We start from the raw sequence: 18,406 nt of genomic DNA on the forward strand, positions 1-18,406 counted from the left end.
TCTCAATCAAGTACAATGTTCATTATTTCAGCGTAAGGCACAGAGAGATACCTTCTTTGATATATTAATCACATGTTTATTTTTTTGCACAATTTGGCACCGTGTTCAAAATTAATTTAGCTTGTCTCTTTTAAATTTCTTTTATGACAGATCAGCTTGGTTTTAAATTTAGTGAATATGGAAAAACGTGACGCATTGAACGGAGTTATATGTTAATGTTGAGCACAAATAGAACTTTCTTGATTGGAGGGTCACGTATTGCACATTATGAGGTTTCACAGCTATTTTGACCTTTACGCCCGATGGAATGAATCTGTTTCGCTAGATAATTGAGAGAGGTTATTCTCTGATGCTGGCGTTTTATGTATTCCTGCAACAGTCTAGACAATGGATTAACGACTAAAGACTAAGTAATACCAAACCGATGTAACTATATATGTATATATGTAATATATTTTACCCAAATAAAAAAATGAGTGAGTGAGTGAGTTTAGTTTTACGCCACACTCAGCACTATTCCAGCTATATGGCGACAGTCTGTAAATAATCGTGTCTAGATCAGACAATCCAGTGATCAACAGCATGAACATCGATCTGCACACTTCGGTTTTGGAAGCAACTATTCCAGCCCATGTTGTAGAACAGTAATAACTTGGTTTCATCAAATTGCCAGATGACAGTCGGGATTAAAGGTTTGCTATGGGTGTTGAAATATCTTTGTTGTGGAAGATGGACATTTTGAAAAGAAATTCCATATATATCCAAACGTCGTCATGAGCATGAGCATCGATCTACGCAACTGGAAACCGACGACATGTGTCAAACAAGTCAACGAGCCTGACCATCCGATCCCGTTAGTCGCTTCTTACGACAAGCATGGGTTGCTGAAGATCAATATTTTAACCCGGACCTTCACGGGTAAATAAAAAATAGTGTTGGGGCTATTATTGAGATTTCATCCCCATTGCATTTCGTTAGACCTAAGGAACGGGAGGGTAGCCTAGTGGTTAAAGCGTTCGCTCGTCACGCCGAAAACTCGGGTTCGAATCCTGACATTCGTACAATGTGTTAAGCCCATTTCTTTTGTCCCTCGCCATGATATTGCGGACATATTGACAAAAGCAGCGTGAAACCACACTCACATATGAGATCTTAAGAGCTCTTCAGACCCATGCAACATTAAATACCATGTCCTTTTGTTCTTACAAGTGGTAACTGCTGTTGTGTTCCTATGATACGTGGTTACAGGATAACCAGCTCAAACACAAATACGCGTATTGTAAGAGTTACGCTTGCGTAGTGAAATCTGAATGTACCCAGTTTCTGTGATATCTAATTTTGGTGTGAAGACCAAAGGTCTGAGGAAGTCTGGCGTGCGTTTTTGTGCATGATTACATTACACCAAGCTCACTTAGATGTCAAGGGTTCGATACGTACACGTACCAGCTTGTTTAGAACCCTCAGCATTACCATCGTTCATCAGAAGTATAATGATTCTTGGAGCACTTATAGCAACTGTCGTACTTTTTCCTGCTAATGAACAGAGTGTTCGATTGGGTTGGGGATGGGCATTAATGACCCTCAGATGTTGCTAAGCAGTTACGTATTCTCCTAACATAAACTGTATGGAAGTGTTTTGTTATTCTTTTTTCGCCAGTATACATGTGCAGCAGTTTCAAAAAGACTTTGAGTTGATACTTTATTCCTTATTTCAAACTCATTAACGAACTTAGGCCATTTGTTGTTGGGACAGTGTGGGAAATTTACGCTGGCCCTGTGGTCCCTGGCTATTAAAATTCATCAGGACCACTAGATAATAAGTTTGCAGTGGTCCTGGTGTCCAGTGAAGTTTGTATTGATAGTTAAGTAAATCTACGAATGTTATTTTGGACCAGTGAAGTACAGAGAGGACCACTAATTATTGACCACTCACTGGCCCCGTGGTCTAGTGGGAAATTGTGAAAGGTTTCTTTCCTTGCTAGGAGATTGATCAGTGGGTGATTGTTTTGTGAATTACTGTTGCATTAGCTATTCAATACTTTTTTCTTTCAATGTATATATGCATGTTATGCTTATTTGAGATCATGTTTGCGTGTCTGAACGCTGCAGTATGTATATTTCAAGAGTCATTCCAAGCGGCATAAAAATTTCACGACCATGTTTGTAACCGATATGAACGTTTTATTTACCATGTGATGCTCTGAGACCACGTAAGTGAAGTGCATAGAGGACAAGTCTGTTCGCCCAAGAGACAGTCTGGCTTAAGGGTATCACCACACAGCCCTCACTGCACGAACCGCCTCCATCCCAAACACGCGCACACACACCAAAAATCCTTGCGAGGGAAAGAAATATATCAACTGGAACGACAAACTAACAAATGTAAACGCATTTACAGTTCATGATTAGATTCCACTCAATAAGCTGTTTCATGCAGTATTCATGTCGGACCGCCTCGACCCAGATCCCTTCAGGATTGACCCTTGTAATAAAATACCCGACTGACAAATACACCACAGACTCCTGACGGTGTGTAGAAATCCGCGCCATTCAATTCACCACAATTTCTGAAGTACGTCAAAGGCAGGCATGCCAAGAGAGGTGTCATACCACTAGACGCCTAACTGCCCAACCACAATATCCACAATTGCAGTTTGCCTCCCTGGCTTCAGTCTGCTTGACGTAATGATAATGCATAATCTATCGTGCCAATTATCGTCTTCCTGTTTTTTTATCTGTCTACAATGTTAATGATACGCCGGGTTGAGGTCGCCATTATGCCCTTACTTTGTTCAGCTGTCGCTGTCCTGTATTCCAAGGTCTGGTTAGTATTCCATTCGTAAGAAGTCGAAAACGGATTTGGTGTCAGAGGATTTGCCTGTTTATTTGAAAGCGGAAAATCAACCTGAAAGTAGATATTTGGAGCTGAAAAGTGTTAATTCGCAAATGAATACAGAATAGAACAATGATACAAAATATAATTGTAAATGTTTGACCAAAAATGTATTAACGTATCATCGCTCTTGTGAGCTGGGCCTCGTATTAACCACTGCTTTCAGATATGGAGATGTGTATGTACCAGACGATGTACCATATGCTGAAAGCTGAGATAAAGTTAATTCCATCACGACTTTGGCATATTGACAACTCATTCATGCAACTCTCTGCCTCCCTATATTGCTGCAGATATGAAATGTTTTTTACTTGTAGCATGGTTGTTTTCCACGATAAAGTCACCCTGCCTTCTCTCGAACAGGACAGTTGGTAAAATGATAAGCATTATCTGTTAAGATATTTTACGTAAGATTAGTGTGTGTCTGCCGTTCTCTGGCCACAGTACAACCAGTCATATGTCGTAAACATGCTATTGCAACAACAATAGTCGCATTTAAGAGGAACTAGGCACCAGCATATTGGTATATAAGTCAGTTTCATTTAAGCCATTGATTCCCTTACATATATATCAGTCTCATAGTTGATACTTACATACACTGCATAAGTTTGTCACATTTCTCTAATTTCAGACGTGTCCGACATTGGACACTTGATCATGGACATAGTCCACCTGTACATTTATGAAGGAAAATCAAATTTATTTATAACGTCTTGTCAAATTATTTGGAAAAAAACTCTTCTGCAGGATTCGTTTGACAATTCCTGTACGGCGGAGTGAGTGTGGGTGAGTTTAGTTTTACGCCGCACTCAGCAATATTCCAGCTATTTGGTGGCGGTCTGTAAATAATCGAGTCTGGACCAGACAATCCAGTGAGAATCAATCTACGCATTTGGGATATGATAACATGTGTCAACCAGGTTAGTGAGCTTGACCACCCGATCCCGTTAGTTGCCTCTTACGACAAGCATGGGTTACTGAAGATCAATAAAATTATTCTAACCCGGATCTTCACGGGTCACGATAGAATTTGTAAATGTTGTGATGGCAATACGGTTGAGGACGAAGTTCACTTTTTGGTCAGCTGTCCACTATATTCGGATTTACGATATGACTTGTGGGAAAATGTATTAAATATTCACCCTTTTTTCTCTCTCTTGCCACCTTCTGACCAGGCCGCATATATGCTAGGTAATGTTAAATTAATAAAACCCTTAGCTGCATTAGTTACTAAAATGTTTAATAGACGTAAACGCACTTTGTAGTCATGTAATTAAATATACCGCACTTCACTGTTGCTTATAGAATTGTGATATTCTATTCACTACGATCTGTTTTAGGTAGAATGTAGTGGCTTGTGTCTCATAGGCCAGATGTTATATTTTATATTAAGTGTCTTAAGGTATAATATGTTACACACAAATAATAACACTCTTTCTTCTCCGTAACCATACTCAAACGCAGTTTGTAGTCATGTAATTAAATAAATATACCACACTCCATTGTTGCTTACAAAGCTGTGATATTTTATTTACTACTATCTGTTTTAGATATAATATAGTGCGTTGTGTCTCATGGGCAATATGGCCGGATGTTATATTTTATTGAATGTTTTGAAGTCTATGTATGTTTTATATATAACATGTGACACATAAAAAAGAAATATTTTCTTCTTCTTCTGTATGACGGAACAAGCTAGGCGTTTGATGCCGTGTTAATAATATTTCTATCACCTTGCGTATCATATGCATCGCCAATTTAGGCGAGTGTAAACAATGTACACGTTACTCAGTTCTTTTTCTCTCGTCCGCTTCCGCTCACACACATATACACATGCACATGTGCATATACCTAATTGAGTGAAATAAATATTCGTCAACGCGACCTTAAATTACTTTTCACCTCATCTTACCTTTTCTCCTGGTTTGTTCCTTGTGTTTGTTTATTCAGTTTTCAGTGTTAATATTGATACGAGTTTTCAGTGTTTATATTGACACGAGTTTCAGTGTTAATATTGTCAATGCGACTTTTTCAAAACAATCTACCTTAATCCTGCAGGCTGGATACATACAGACAGATGATGAGATCCTGTTTATTGAACCAGCAGCAAGTCGTCAGGGAGACACTTCCTTGCAAGCTCACGTGATTTACACATGTGAAGATAGGGAGCCGGCCAATGAAACTCACCAGTGGGCGCCTAAAGGTAAGTGAGGTTTAAAGCTTATTTGAATATTGAAGTTCCATGTTGGAGTAGTCCTGCAGCTCCCTGCATGCTTACAGACCAAAGGTAATAATACTAGGGTGATTCCCGGGATAAGAGCAAAGACATTGAACGACTGATTCAGTCTCGCAAGTCCCTGAGCCTTGTAAACCTTAGATTTAAGGTAATAAGCAGTTGTATGGAGGGAAAACATGAATTGTTCAGCAATTTGAATCTGACAGACGCTTTTAACGATATTTAAATGCATGTTCGAAAATAATACATTTATACTGAAATACACCGAAAAATCAACTTTGAATTAAATGACAAGAAAACAACTTTGGCAGGGTATCACGAAACACCTCGAACGAGATTCGAACCCGTTCCAAGACACGATTTTGTTTCATTATATCCTGCCTTAAAGTCCAGAACAGCTTCATCTACCTTTAATACTTTCAAGGTGTGCCAAAAAACATTTGCATCTATAGTACGTGTTATGTATATGGGTGTCTCTTTGCCACAATGTATCTCATTTGATATATCGGGCTCAGGTGACCATAACCGTTTTCGACTTGTCACATTTGTTTGGATTAAGGGCGCATAAAATCCTAGAAAGTCTGATTCACCACAAGATATGTGACTGGGTCATGATCCAAATCTGAGAGGAAACGACCAATTGTGAAATTTACCCCCCTGGTACACTGAACCTAATCTTCTTGGCTTTAGAGATTCACTGAGGATAACGAAACCAGTATGTGGCGGTGTAAGATGCTTTCTTTTGTAGGTCTAATGTAGACCGGTGTAGTGGTGGCTCTACTTGTGTAGTTGGATGACGTGTAAGTTAGTTACCATAATGAGATTCTTCGGTGTATGTATAATACAAGATGTATGTAGAGAAGGGCTTCAGGCACACTGGATTTATGGTTGTTCATGGTTCCAATAACACTATCGTCCTTACAATGTTACTTAAATACCTTTGGGTGAAGTAGGTCTGATGTTGTGAAAACAAGTGTTAGAGATACGTAGTCAAGGTGATGTGTCTATCTCTGTGGAGGGACGCCTGAGGAGAAATAACACTCGAGAATGTATATTGATTTCAGTTTTGACAACTTTGTTGTGGCGTTAACTGTAATTGTGTAAAGTATATACTCAATTACGGAAACGTATGTTTTACTTTGTAAACCCTTTTGGCTGTCGCCTATGACTGTTCACCATTGAAGCTTTTGTGAAAGTTCTTCACTACTAATGCATGTTGAAACTATGACTCCATTTCATACTTGTTAGAAAAACTACTACTTTAAGTTCTTTTGGTCTTGTTTAACATATTATCAAACAAAATTTTACATAATAAAATTCAAATTTGCTTCATGACGTAATGTATTGCTCCTGTTACTTATAGTAATGTATATTTCGAACTTTGAATATTCTTAAATCACATTATGAATAGATTTACGTTATTTGTAATAACCATCTCCTTTCTCTGTATCTACTCCTCCAAAAGGAAATATATTCCCTCTTCTTAAAGGAGGTAGGCTATACTGTAAACTATTATAATTGAATCGCTTATAAGGCATATCAAAATTAGTATCGTGAGGAAGATTTATTTTCAAAAGTCAATATTAATAGCCAAGAAAAAAACAACAACGTTTAAAAGGTACTCGCGTTCCAGAAACTACCGATAGTTAATACGCAGAGTAGTTATCACGTGACCTGACGTCATAGTAGCCGGTCGACCTGCAGCAGTTTTGAAGTTCACTAAAACATTCTCGTTGGTATCGACAATAACACCCACGTAAAGGTTGAATTTTCGCCCAGTGGCCTTACACATACTCGTCCATACCAAATTAGCCCTTGGAATTAATTCATTTAGATGTCGGGAGAATATATGTTATTTAGACTATTTACTATATTGTAGTAGTGGTGGGAAAATGCCAGATTGTGAGTAATACTGATTTCTATCCACTTACTTCAAACTGTAACCATCGTCGATGAAAAATCACGAGACGGAAACAGCGATGGTTTATATTTTAAGTGTGACTGTGGGGCGTGTGTACCTATGCCTACAGCTTTAGAAAGTAAGTGCTGTCAGGAAATACAACTAATAGAGCATATGTGTGACGAAGCTGAAACCCAGGGTATCATGGAATACGAACACACTTCCTTCGGAGGAGTATATATATATTCTTAAACTTAGGACTGTTTTGATGAAGATGAACGCTATTCTCGTGTTTCTAAATACAATGACTGTTTGTCTTTTAATCTGTGTTCACTTCACGTCTTGGTCATTCTTTCGTAAAATGTGCCAGGTGTAAACAATTGAAGCCTGTCACAGTCAAACATGGTTGGCATTGAGTTCAAAGTAAAATACAGTGGATTGTAACGTATTAATTGAATTGTGCAGTGATGGCTAGTTTAGTACTTACTGTCGTTTAAACAGTTGTCATAGTATGTATGTTAACAGATGGTATCAGTGGCTGGCATTTAACTTACAACAAGCACTCTTGTATAAGTCTTGTAATAGAACCCTCTTTCATTACATCATGGCCTAACATATAGTAGAAAGAGTCACAAAAAGAAAGAAATAGATAAACACACACAATTTATTTAGCAAAAAACTAGTGAAATAGAACAGACAGTATTCTACTCAAATATACCTGTCATGTTAGATTTTTCACACATGTTCCCCTTGCAAAAATATGTAAACATTAGTTGTATTACCAGTGAGTGACCCATCTGTATTCACATAAGTCATCATGGTTGTATAGTAATCTGTGCATTTAATGTATGTTTGCCAGCATCTACTAAAGTTATATAAATATTTAAACGAGGAATGATTCAATTTCAGAGGCTACAAATAATGTGCATGCAGAGGATTCTCAAGACTAGTATAAGGAAGATTTCAGAAAAAAATGTCGGAAAGAACGTGTGTTGTTAGCAGTGGGGGTGGGGTGGGGTGTTCACTGTAAGGCCTTGCACTGAATATATTTGTGACAATGCATTACAGTTAGTCTACTTCAAAGACGACAATTAACAGGGGCTGTATGTAATTACAAACTGATAGGGTGCAGTCGTAGAGTCTATAGTTTGATTAATTCTTAAAACTTTAAGGCTTATAGTATGTAATCGGCTCTATGTAATAAACAAGAAGTTGTCACCTATAAAGTTGTATGTTTCATTTTTGACTCACTAACTTCTAGAATGACGATCAAACCATTAGATACTAACATCGTTATCAAGCATATGTCCACCCATACCACCTAATTTTTATCTATTAGGTAGGGGTAGGCCAAAGTCAAAGATGTTTGGATGGCAAGATGAACATTAGTTCAACTTGAAACGCCATCCTTCGAGGTGGTTATTCCAGATCAGCTTGTCCCAGCGTCCTTCGTCTACTCAGGTTGTGGTCACTGCAATGGCAGTATTCGAGGGGCGTTGTGGGAGAACAGGCTAGTGATACAGCGAGCATGAGGTGATGGGATCGAACCCACCTGTGACCGGGTGTAAAATCCTTGGAGTCAACTTTGTGTGCAGACTCTTTCAGTGCTGTCACAACCCCTAGTGTACAGTACACAACCCTGTGCACTTAAAAGAACCCACGAATCCGTTGGTATATGACCAGATGGTGGCCACATGAATACGTGCAAACACCTAGTTGCGGGTACAGCAACGTGCAGTAAACTTGGACAAAGTACTGTGACTATGTGTCCCAGTCCACCCAGCTGTGAATGGGTACCTCTTAAGGATGGGAAAGCCACACTAACTCGGTGCGCCTAGTGGCTGCAAGAGTTGTATGATCCCCAGGGAGTTGAGATTGATAATACGACATGCAGTTGAGATTGACATCCAGTGATCGAGCGAAAAACCAAAGCGCCTTTGAGCAGCTGAACTGGATATCGGCGCTATACAAATGTTGGTATGTATATATATATGTATCTGCTCTCTCGAAGTCGAGCTAGAGAATCTGTGGATGTAGGTTGAGATCTAGGCGCTCTGCTGCTGTCTTCAGTAGCTGGAAAGCAGTCGTGTGGGTGTCTTTCGACTTGTTGGGAAGGAGCATGTAGAAAAGGGGATACCTGATGTCTTGCACCTCAGCTTGGATGGTATATATGTCTGCAGGAAAAGTCTGGGTGATGAATAAAACGTTCCATCCGCATACAAAATATCTGCTTCACAAAGGCACTGAAGGTTTTCTTCTATCGCAAAGATCAAAATCTTGTCCTCGACTCCATGGCAGGCAATTTGGAATGGCTTATCTGCATCTGCGCGGGTCCATTCATCTTCTAGCTGAATGGCTGACCTCGTCTTTGGGAGTCCGGGGATCTTCTTCGGACGCTGTCCTCACTTCGTCGAGGGTTGGAAAGTACGGAAGGTGATCATCGGGTACTGTGTCGGCATTCTTACTCAGGGTTGATAACTCACCATCGGAGATCTGAGGAATCGGTGTTGGTTCACTTGACGCACGCTCCAGAAGTCTACACTTGAAGACTTCGTCATCATAGAGGTAGAGAGTAGGAAGATGGCTGTGTTCTTGTCCTATCTTCACTAGGTGATCATCTACAGTCTGTATGGTTCCCTTTCACCGAGACTCGGTACAACGCTAGTATGTTGTGTCTGCCTTCTTTCTGTTGGTCTTGAATCTGTAGCCACCGCGGTACGCATGGCGTCCGCCGCGTTGATGAGGTAGGAATGATACTGCAACTAATACGTTTGCCATCCTTAGCAATGACTAACGGTATTGGGGCCATTTATTTTTATATATCAATATATCCTTCTCAAGGTTGTTTTTTTCTATTTTCATAAAAATATATTTCAAATCTCACCCTTAGCAGCCTATGTCTAACAACACCCTTATAGATTTAATTAGACTACTAAAGCGAGACGCCAGGCTTCAGTGATTGCAATTCGTAGGTGATCTGGATACTCAGTTAATTAGGCAGTATGAGTTTTTATTACTCGGTATCATGTAGATACTTACACCGTTATCAGGCAAGGGATCACTTGCTTGATAACGGTGTTAGTACCTACACCGAAACGTCGCATTCCTTGCAATAAAGAAGTTGACTGTCCACAGAACTTGGTTTTTCTTCCAAGGTCCACCCGACTGTCTTAACCTGTGACTGAGAATGTTTTCAAATGTAGACAATATCTTTCTTGTCTAAAGGAGAGGGGAAGCGCAAAGTTTGGTTCCGATTTTCTCATTTCTGCAACAGTCTATTTACATATTTTGAACTTACAAACGCCTAGGAATGATTGTTAAACCAATAACTTGAACGCATTTGAATAGGTTGATTTCAGATTTGGGGAGCACCTTCCATATCTACAGAAAGATTTAGTGAACTGTTTTATAATGATAGTGTTAATTTATGAAGAATTATCACAAATTTCATCTTTTGAGGTCGGGACAAATCCCCACGGCAAATTTATTCAACCAATATATTAATTGCTGGATTGCTTCCAGGTTTGGGTGATGGCTTGTTTCTATAGGTTAGGTGCAGTGCAAGGTGTAATAGAGACACTTGAATACTTTCAAGAATAACTCTGAAAATTCCAATAGCAAATTTGTTCAACCAACAACCTGAAACTGTTTGATGGGGCACACTCTCTATAAATGTAGAAAGTTGTAATTTTTTAGTTCAAATATGTATACTGAGTCAAAAAAGAAACTTCACAAAATGTAATTTGAAAAATAATGAATAATTTTTTTCTGATGATACATCTATGTATCCGAGATGGGATCCCTATATTTCGACTCTAGAAAAACGTTAGCAAAACCCACTCAAACCCATCCATTAGTCGTGCAAATGACGTTAGTGCCAAATCAGGTTTTGCACGTGCAGTCGATCACGTGATCTTCGCATCGCAGTTTTCTTCATATGCACGTGTTTGCATTGGCCTCAAGAATTGAAAAAACACTTTTAAACCACAGTTCTAACGGTACTTGAAATGCCACGATTGTCAAATGTGCAACGTGAACGTGCCGTTGGCATGTTGCAAGCGGGAAGATCAGTTACTGACGTCGCAAGAGCAATGGGATGCAGCCGTCGTACTGTGTATGACTTGCGAGGTCGTCTACAACAAACTGGCACCACTTCTGATCGCCCAAGGTCGGGTCGTCCACGTGTGGCGTCACGAGCAGAAGACCGTCAAATCGTCCTACGTCACCTACGTGACAGATTTCTGCCGGCTACAGGAACCAGGGCTGAGATGTTTAGAGGTCGACTGTCCTCACAGACCATTCGAAATCGGTTGCGGGCTGCCAATCTCCATTCTTGACGTCCATATCGTTGGCCAATATTGACGCCGTTTCATCTACGTCAACGTCTGCTCTGGGCCCAACATCACCTCCGATGGACCCAGAGAGACTGGAATCGAGTCGTCTTTAGCGATGAATCCAGGTTTACCCTCAGATTCGCGGACGGCAGGCATAGAGTCTGGAGACGACGTCGTGAACGGTATGCCCAATGTTGTGTACAGGAAGTCGACAGATTCGGGGGCGGAAGTTGCGGGTGTGGGGTGCTTTCTGTGGGAACAACCGTTCTCGACTTCTGGTCATCCGTGGAAACCTCACAGCTGCTGCTTACCGCGACCAGGTGCTCACCCCTGAACTCGTTCCTTTCATGGCGGCTCATGGCCCAGGTCTACAGTTCCAGCATGATAATGCTCGGCCGCATACCGCGATGTTGACACGAAATTTCCTTCAAAACGCTGGAATCAACGTCATGGACTGGCCATCGAGGTCCCCTGACCTTAATCCAATAGAGCACGTTTGGGATGCACTTGGGAGAAGGCTTCGTGGTCTTTGGAACCAACCTCAGAATTTGCAGGAACTTGGCGCTGCCTTGCAAGAGCGCAGAATCCCCAACCACGTGTTCACAAGCATCAGGCAGTCGATGAGGAGACGGTGTTTGGCAGTGGTGAATGCGCGGGGCGGCCATACACGATATTGAACTGTGAAATTTCGCATTTTTATTCTTGTGACTTGACATTCTGTATACCCATGTTTTAGAACGGCGGTGTAGCCTAATGGAACTGATTATGGCACTGTCAGTGTATCGAGTACATCACACAGATCTCACCAATGAAATAATAACAATTTAACCATCTTACCATCTCTTGTTCTTTTATAGTGCCCTGATGGAAAAGAATGTGAAGTTTCTTTTTTGACTCAGTATACATTGTGAAAAAGTATCACATATCATTTATTCTCATAGTTTTTACCTGCATTTAAGCTTATCACACACAAATGCCTTATGACCATCCCAATTGGCTGCTAACTGAAACCGTTCCTGTTTTTTTTCGCGAACATGTCGTGACTCTCTAAGGCAAAAAAAAATGTATATATATGGCACATATTTTCCAGTACAGGGAAGTGTTTTGTAGCATGTCTCTAAAGTGGTGTCAAAATGTGTTTAATATCGTTGTTCAACTTAAGTTGGGAGTCACGGCCAGAGGCAATTTGTGAGCAATGCTAACATTTCTATCCCCCGCCACGAAGTGGGAGGGGGATATAGGTTTGAGCTCCGTCTGTCGTCCGAGATGAAGGGGACGGATTTTCTCAAAAACCGTTATAGACAGATACACCAAATTTGGAACATGTGTTTTCAGGACATGAATGCCTTGATGGAGTACGAATACAGAAACCATGACACGATTCTGTACAGAGTTATGACCCTTGTCATGCATTTCTTGACTTAGTGCACGACATCCCCAATGGGGACACATTTTCTCAGTAACCGTTATAGATCCAAATGTGGTATGTGTTTCCAGGACACAAATAGACACAAATCCAAATTTGTGTTTCATGGACACAAATCCAGCGCCTTGAGCATGCACTAGTTGCCTGGATATGTGCGCTATATAAATATCCTATAATAAAATAAAATAAAATGTCGTGGTGGAGTTAAAAACAGGAACCAAATAGGAACAGAACACTGTGGCGGGGGATATTGATGACCTTGTCTTCTTGTTTGGCTTGTTATTTCTTAATAGTAACCAGTTTAAGCTTTAACTCAAGGTCACATTGCTTTGCTTTCACTTGTGTTGCATATGAGATTATTAGGCGGGGCACATTTGACTAAAATACAGCTACTGCCATTAACCGTTTAAACATACCTCGTGGAAATTACGCATTTTGATTAAAAATAATGATTCAATAACGTCTTAAGTCTATACTTATGAGCTGGAATCAAGACGTTTGGCATTATTAGTATATATTACAACAATTTCTAGTTTCATCGATTAATGTGTGAGGAGTAGAACGGAATAACGACTGCATATGAAAATTGCATTCAAACAGACGCTTTCTTGGCTCAGGTTCTGATCAAACAGATGAAAATGATTATTATAGTGAGTATAGTATATACGGCAAACTTATTCCATACGTGATGTCTCTAAACATGATAAAAGGACAAATAAAAGGACCTGTGACAATCAGTAAATATGTTTCAGATTATAATGACGGCCAGATGGATGCCCACTGGAGGAAGAAGAGAGCTGCAAGGGGGAGAACGAAGTACCTGGAAGTGTTTATGGCAGTGGCGCCATCTACCGTCCAGGTCGTTGGAAAAAAGAAAATCAAGACCTACGTCATGACGTTAATGAATATAGTGAGTTTCTTCATTTATTTCCTTTTGAGGGTCCAAAGGTGCGTTCCTGTGGGCATTTGGTGCACATTCAAACTGATATTCGTATGTTTTCAACATCATGTTTAAATTATCTCTGTTGATTTGTGAAATACACTAGTGCTATCATGTTCTCATACTAGTTTTTGTGACTAAGTAACTGGTTAACTTTAGGATTTTAAACTTTAAGTAAAATACATGTAGATTAGACATAAGAAAATGTAAAACAATCGTTGAAAATAATATTTGACGTGTAAGTGACTAACTGACAAAAGATATCATTTGAACTTTGACAAACAGTCTACAATTTACAATTAAGCATGTACTCTCTTCACTTGCAGGTTAACTCAATATATCAACATTCCAGTCTTGATGTGGATATACGCGTGTCTCTAGTAAGGTTAAACTTACTTAATGATAGAACGGTAAGTGATTGAGGAACCGTTATTGCACCCTTGATGACATTTAGTTTGAACTATTAGAACGCTATTTCCAGATGATACCTTTTAATGATCCTTGTATCGGCTTCGAGTGTGAGGTCCCTTGAAGATCCGGGTTAGAATTGATCTTCAGCAACCCATGCTTGTCGTAAGAGGCGACTAACGGGATCGGGTGGTCAGGATCGCTGACTGGGTTGACAGATGTCATCGTATCCCAATTGCGTAGATCGATGTTCATGCTGTTGATCCCTGGATTGTCTGGTCCAGACCCGATTATTTACAGACCGCCGCCATATGGCTGGAATGTTGCTTAGTGCGGCGTAAAACTAAACTCACTCACTCACTTCGAGTGTCAGAACGATTTCCCAGTCATTATAGAGACATCTACAAAGAGCTGAGTCGGGTTTACGATTCCTACAAAGTCCAAAATATGAAATAGTGACAATACCAAATGTTGGACGTATCCTGCCCTACGGATAGAACCCGTTACCAACACATGCCACGATTAAATGTTTTATGGTTCCAGGGGAAGAACATATATATGCCTTTCAAAACAATTTGAAGCCGATATATACGGGACATACTTTAGTTGACCATCAAGGCAGAGTGAGAGAATTGGTTTTCACTCATAGTGACGCTGTGTATTTGATTACTTTCACGGCGGTTGACAGTAAGAATTGGTTTCACAATTATACACATAAAGTGACCGGACTAGTTTTCGGCGTGATGAGCGAATGGCCAGTATCGGTACTCTAACAGCATGTTACCACAATGCCCTTATATAAAAACAGTTGAAACGGGCATCTCCACTTTCGGCGTAGATGCTGGTCAGTACACTCGGCGCCATGTCTGAATCCTATTATAAACAGCAGGTCGCCGTGACATACAACGCTACAGGATACTGCTGACGTTAGATATAACGTCAGTCACCCACACACATGACTGTAATAAAGTTTCAGTGCAGGTCCCAAGGTATATGTTTACTGTAGAAATGACCGTACCAGTCCCTCAATGTGTAACATAATATAACAGAACGTGTAACAGTTCAGTTACTAATCAGATGCACGCATTATGCAGCAACACGCCGTCTTTAAGATTTGGCAAAACGTTGACTTAGGGTGTTGACACAGCATTTTTATGTCCGAGTTTGGCTTAGGTTACTCGTTTTGTTATTGCTCTGTAATTGATTGTAATGTCAGGCGTGTGGAATTTCGACACTGCTCGGCACCAAACGTAAAAAATACTTATGCACTATTTATTTACATAGTTCAGTGTGTATCTGTAGTTCATTCTTTGTACACTAATGCAGTATTTAGTCGTCATGATGGGTAATATAATCGGATTATTGACATATTTTGATCTTCGGATAGGCTAGCATATATATAATTATGTTTTGGTCAGTCAGTTCATCATACAACGGATCCTACTAAAATCAAATGGGTTCGTTCTGTTGACCACAGCAATCGCGCCATCAAAGCCATGAATTATTTCATTTTAATCATTCTTGAACCGAATTTTGTTTAAATGTGAAAAAGATCCCTAAACATACAATGAGGTTTCGTAATATATCATGGTTTGTCATAAACGTTTTAACAAGCTACAAAGAGATAAGTAAATTATAACGATAAATCGATCCACAATTGGTTTGACTTACTTTGGATAAAGTGTTACATGTTTTGAGCATTGAATTCTCCGATTTGGTTGGCCTATGCTAAAAATACACGTTCAGAAAAGTGTTAATGTGTCACTGACTCGAAATTGAATTACACTTTTTGACCTGCTGTAACGGATCGCCCGCCACAGTGTAAGTCATCAACTCCCGAGGAGACACTATCTCGCTAATTAAGTCCTTAAGCTATCGTTTGTCACACAGCGCGATAACCTTTCCAACAACAGTTGTACTTCGTAATGCTCAAGTCCGTGCATGGTATATATCACTCACTCTGTAATTAGTCGTAAATTTATGTAAGGGAATTGCAGTTATCATAATAAGCTATTACTGAAAGAAGCGAGAGAGAAAGAAAGAGAGAGCGAGTGAGAGTGAGAGGAGCGAGAGAGAAAGAGAGTGAGAGAGAGTTGGGGTCTAATAAGCATTTATGCTGTTTGGAACAATATATACAGTTAACAATTTTATTTCACTATACTGTATCAGTTTTCTACACTTGCACATACTTAATATATTCTCGTTTTAATTCAGGTCCCACGCGGACGTTTTCTCAAATTCCAGTTATCCGCCGGAATATACCCCACATCTATTTTGACGGTACCAATTTTGAATCGTGTCGGGTGTTGAAAGTGTTAGTGACTGCGATTGGTTCGTAAGCTTAGATAACTACAGAGCTATCGTTATTTATTAACAGTGAATATTAATTTCATCCCAGGCCGACAGAGTGACAGTTAGACGGAATGCTTATCAAACAGTCAGGAATTTCTGCGAATGGGCAATGTACCTGTATAAGCCGTCAGATCCACAGACCCACGACATTGCAGTGTTGCTGACCAGAGAAGACATAGGTCCAGCAGGTAGGTGCAGCTGCTTGTTTTAGTAACCTAATGGCAGGTGAATTGTGGAACAGAGCACAAAGATGTTGTAGATCTGGGATATATGTGTACTGGTTGATGAAGCCTAAGAAATTTATAACGCAATTACAGTATTCAGTATTCAATGTACAATATTTGCTTATTTTCTTTGAATGAGATAGCAGTTTATTGTCAAATGTCATTTTGAGACACAGGCAAGCTCACAGTCTGGTTACTGATCTAGGGTACTTTTCTCACGAATATGCCCGAAACCAACAAGGTTAGAAAGAAATTAAATACTAGTAGTTAGTCACGTGAACAAGTGCGATCTAACTTCTCCAACATAATTTCAAGTTTGCCTAAGCTTCAGAATTTGTCATTGTCTTTCCTCGTATTTTCAACTAAAGATATATGTTTCTTCTCTGTAATATACTAACCCTGTCCTTACCACGAAATGGATGCATACAATAATTGCAGCCCAACATCTGATTTACTTGCGCTGGTTACTGTACGACTGAATACATTTGCATCTGACACATCTGTATTCAACCGTTTAGAAAACGTAACTAATGGGATATTTGAGGCTTGGTGATAATCCAACCAAGTCTTGGGTAAGATGACAAGACGACTAAGGCTTTCTCCTGAAAGTATTTCTTAAACGCCGATGCGCCCTATTGCAATTGGTTTCAGCTTTCCAATACATGAAAAGAACTAATCTCAGCTAAAACGAGTTATCAGCAGGAGGTAAAGTTATCCACACTGCATCATGTAAAATGAATTGCAACGTCATGGGTGTTCATGTAAATACTGTGTATGATATCACTGTTGAACAATCGGTAAGAATCTAAGACATTCCTTAGGATAACACAGGCTTACATACGGACATAATAATCACTCTCTATGTTAAATAATTTTTGGGAAGTAGATATATTCACATAAAGACATTGAGAACTACATTGCCGGGCAAAAGAAAATATAGACCCATATTTGATAATGGCTAAATGAAACAAACAAGGACATATGTTTGGATCATGATATTCCGGTTTGTCACAGGTAATACAATTATGTTTTGGAGCTTTGGTTTGCAGTGTCTGTATTCAGCCTAACGTTTGATGTTGTTTGTCTATATTTTTCAAATCCAAGTCAAGTTTATACTTTTTTTATCCGTGAGTTTTGAAGTGTAAATAACGTCTACAAAAGAAATTCTAAATCCTTAATTATCTTCATATCAAGGAAACCCCAGCTCCATAATGTGTCTGCTGTACACTTGTACATCCAATCATTATAGATTAGATCCAGACCATTGGAACCAGTCATGGTTACAACCAGACCACAATAAAGCTTAAGTCCTTCAAAAAGAATGAAACTTTATTACCATCTTCGGCATATTTATGATTGATATGGACTTAGATTTTACAACGTTGACGATAACTTACATCCAACAGACTGATTTAATGTCAGCAGGGCAAGCAAGGACTGAGGTATACCTTTATAAATTATCTGCTAAAGGTTTGAAATGTAGCTTGAAACACATTTGTCAAGGTCTTTTGAAACCGAATCAAGGGCACTTATCCTAACCACTCTGCCATACCCACCTCAGCGGTTTTCCCTCAGGGAGAATCGTCCATGGTGAGAATCCACTGAGCAATGAAATTAGGTGATGAGTTGAGATTATATATTTCAAGACCAACGTTTTACCCGGGGTGACATCGGTCCGATTTATAGTACATCG

The 18,406-nt window shown here is 39.7% G+C and overlaps 1 protein-coding gene across 2 annotated transcripts in view; it reads left to right on the forward strand.

The window, feature by feature from the left end:
• The window catches only part of LOC124291692 (A disintegrin and metalloproteinase with thrombospondin motifs 3-like), a 55,773-nt gene that overhangs the window by 16,740 nt on the left and 20,627 nt on the right, over positions 1-18,406 (forward strand). For both annotated transcript variants that reach the window (XM_046728743.1, XM_046728744.1), the window contains exons 4-7: positions 4,952-5,096; positions 13,542-13,699; positions 14,056-14,139; positions 16,536-16,677. In XM_046728743.1, the coding sequence (XP_046584699.1) occupies positions 4,952-5,096; positions 13,542-13,699; positions 14,056-14,139; positions 16,536-16,677 (529 nt within the window). The remainder of the gene's footprint in view (positions 1-4,951; positions 5,097-13,541; positions 13,700-14,055; positions 14,140-16,535; positions 16,678-18,406) is intronic.

The sequence above is a fragment of the Haliotis rubra genome, unplaced genomic scaffold, assembly GCF_003918875.1.
Source record: "Haliotis rubra isolate DU_JTF1 unplaced genomic scaffold, ASM391887v1 Scf5, whole genome shotgun sequence".
NCBI lineage: Eukaryota > Metazoa > Mollusca > Gastropoda > Lepetellida > Haliotidae > Haliotis > Haliotis rubra.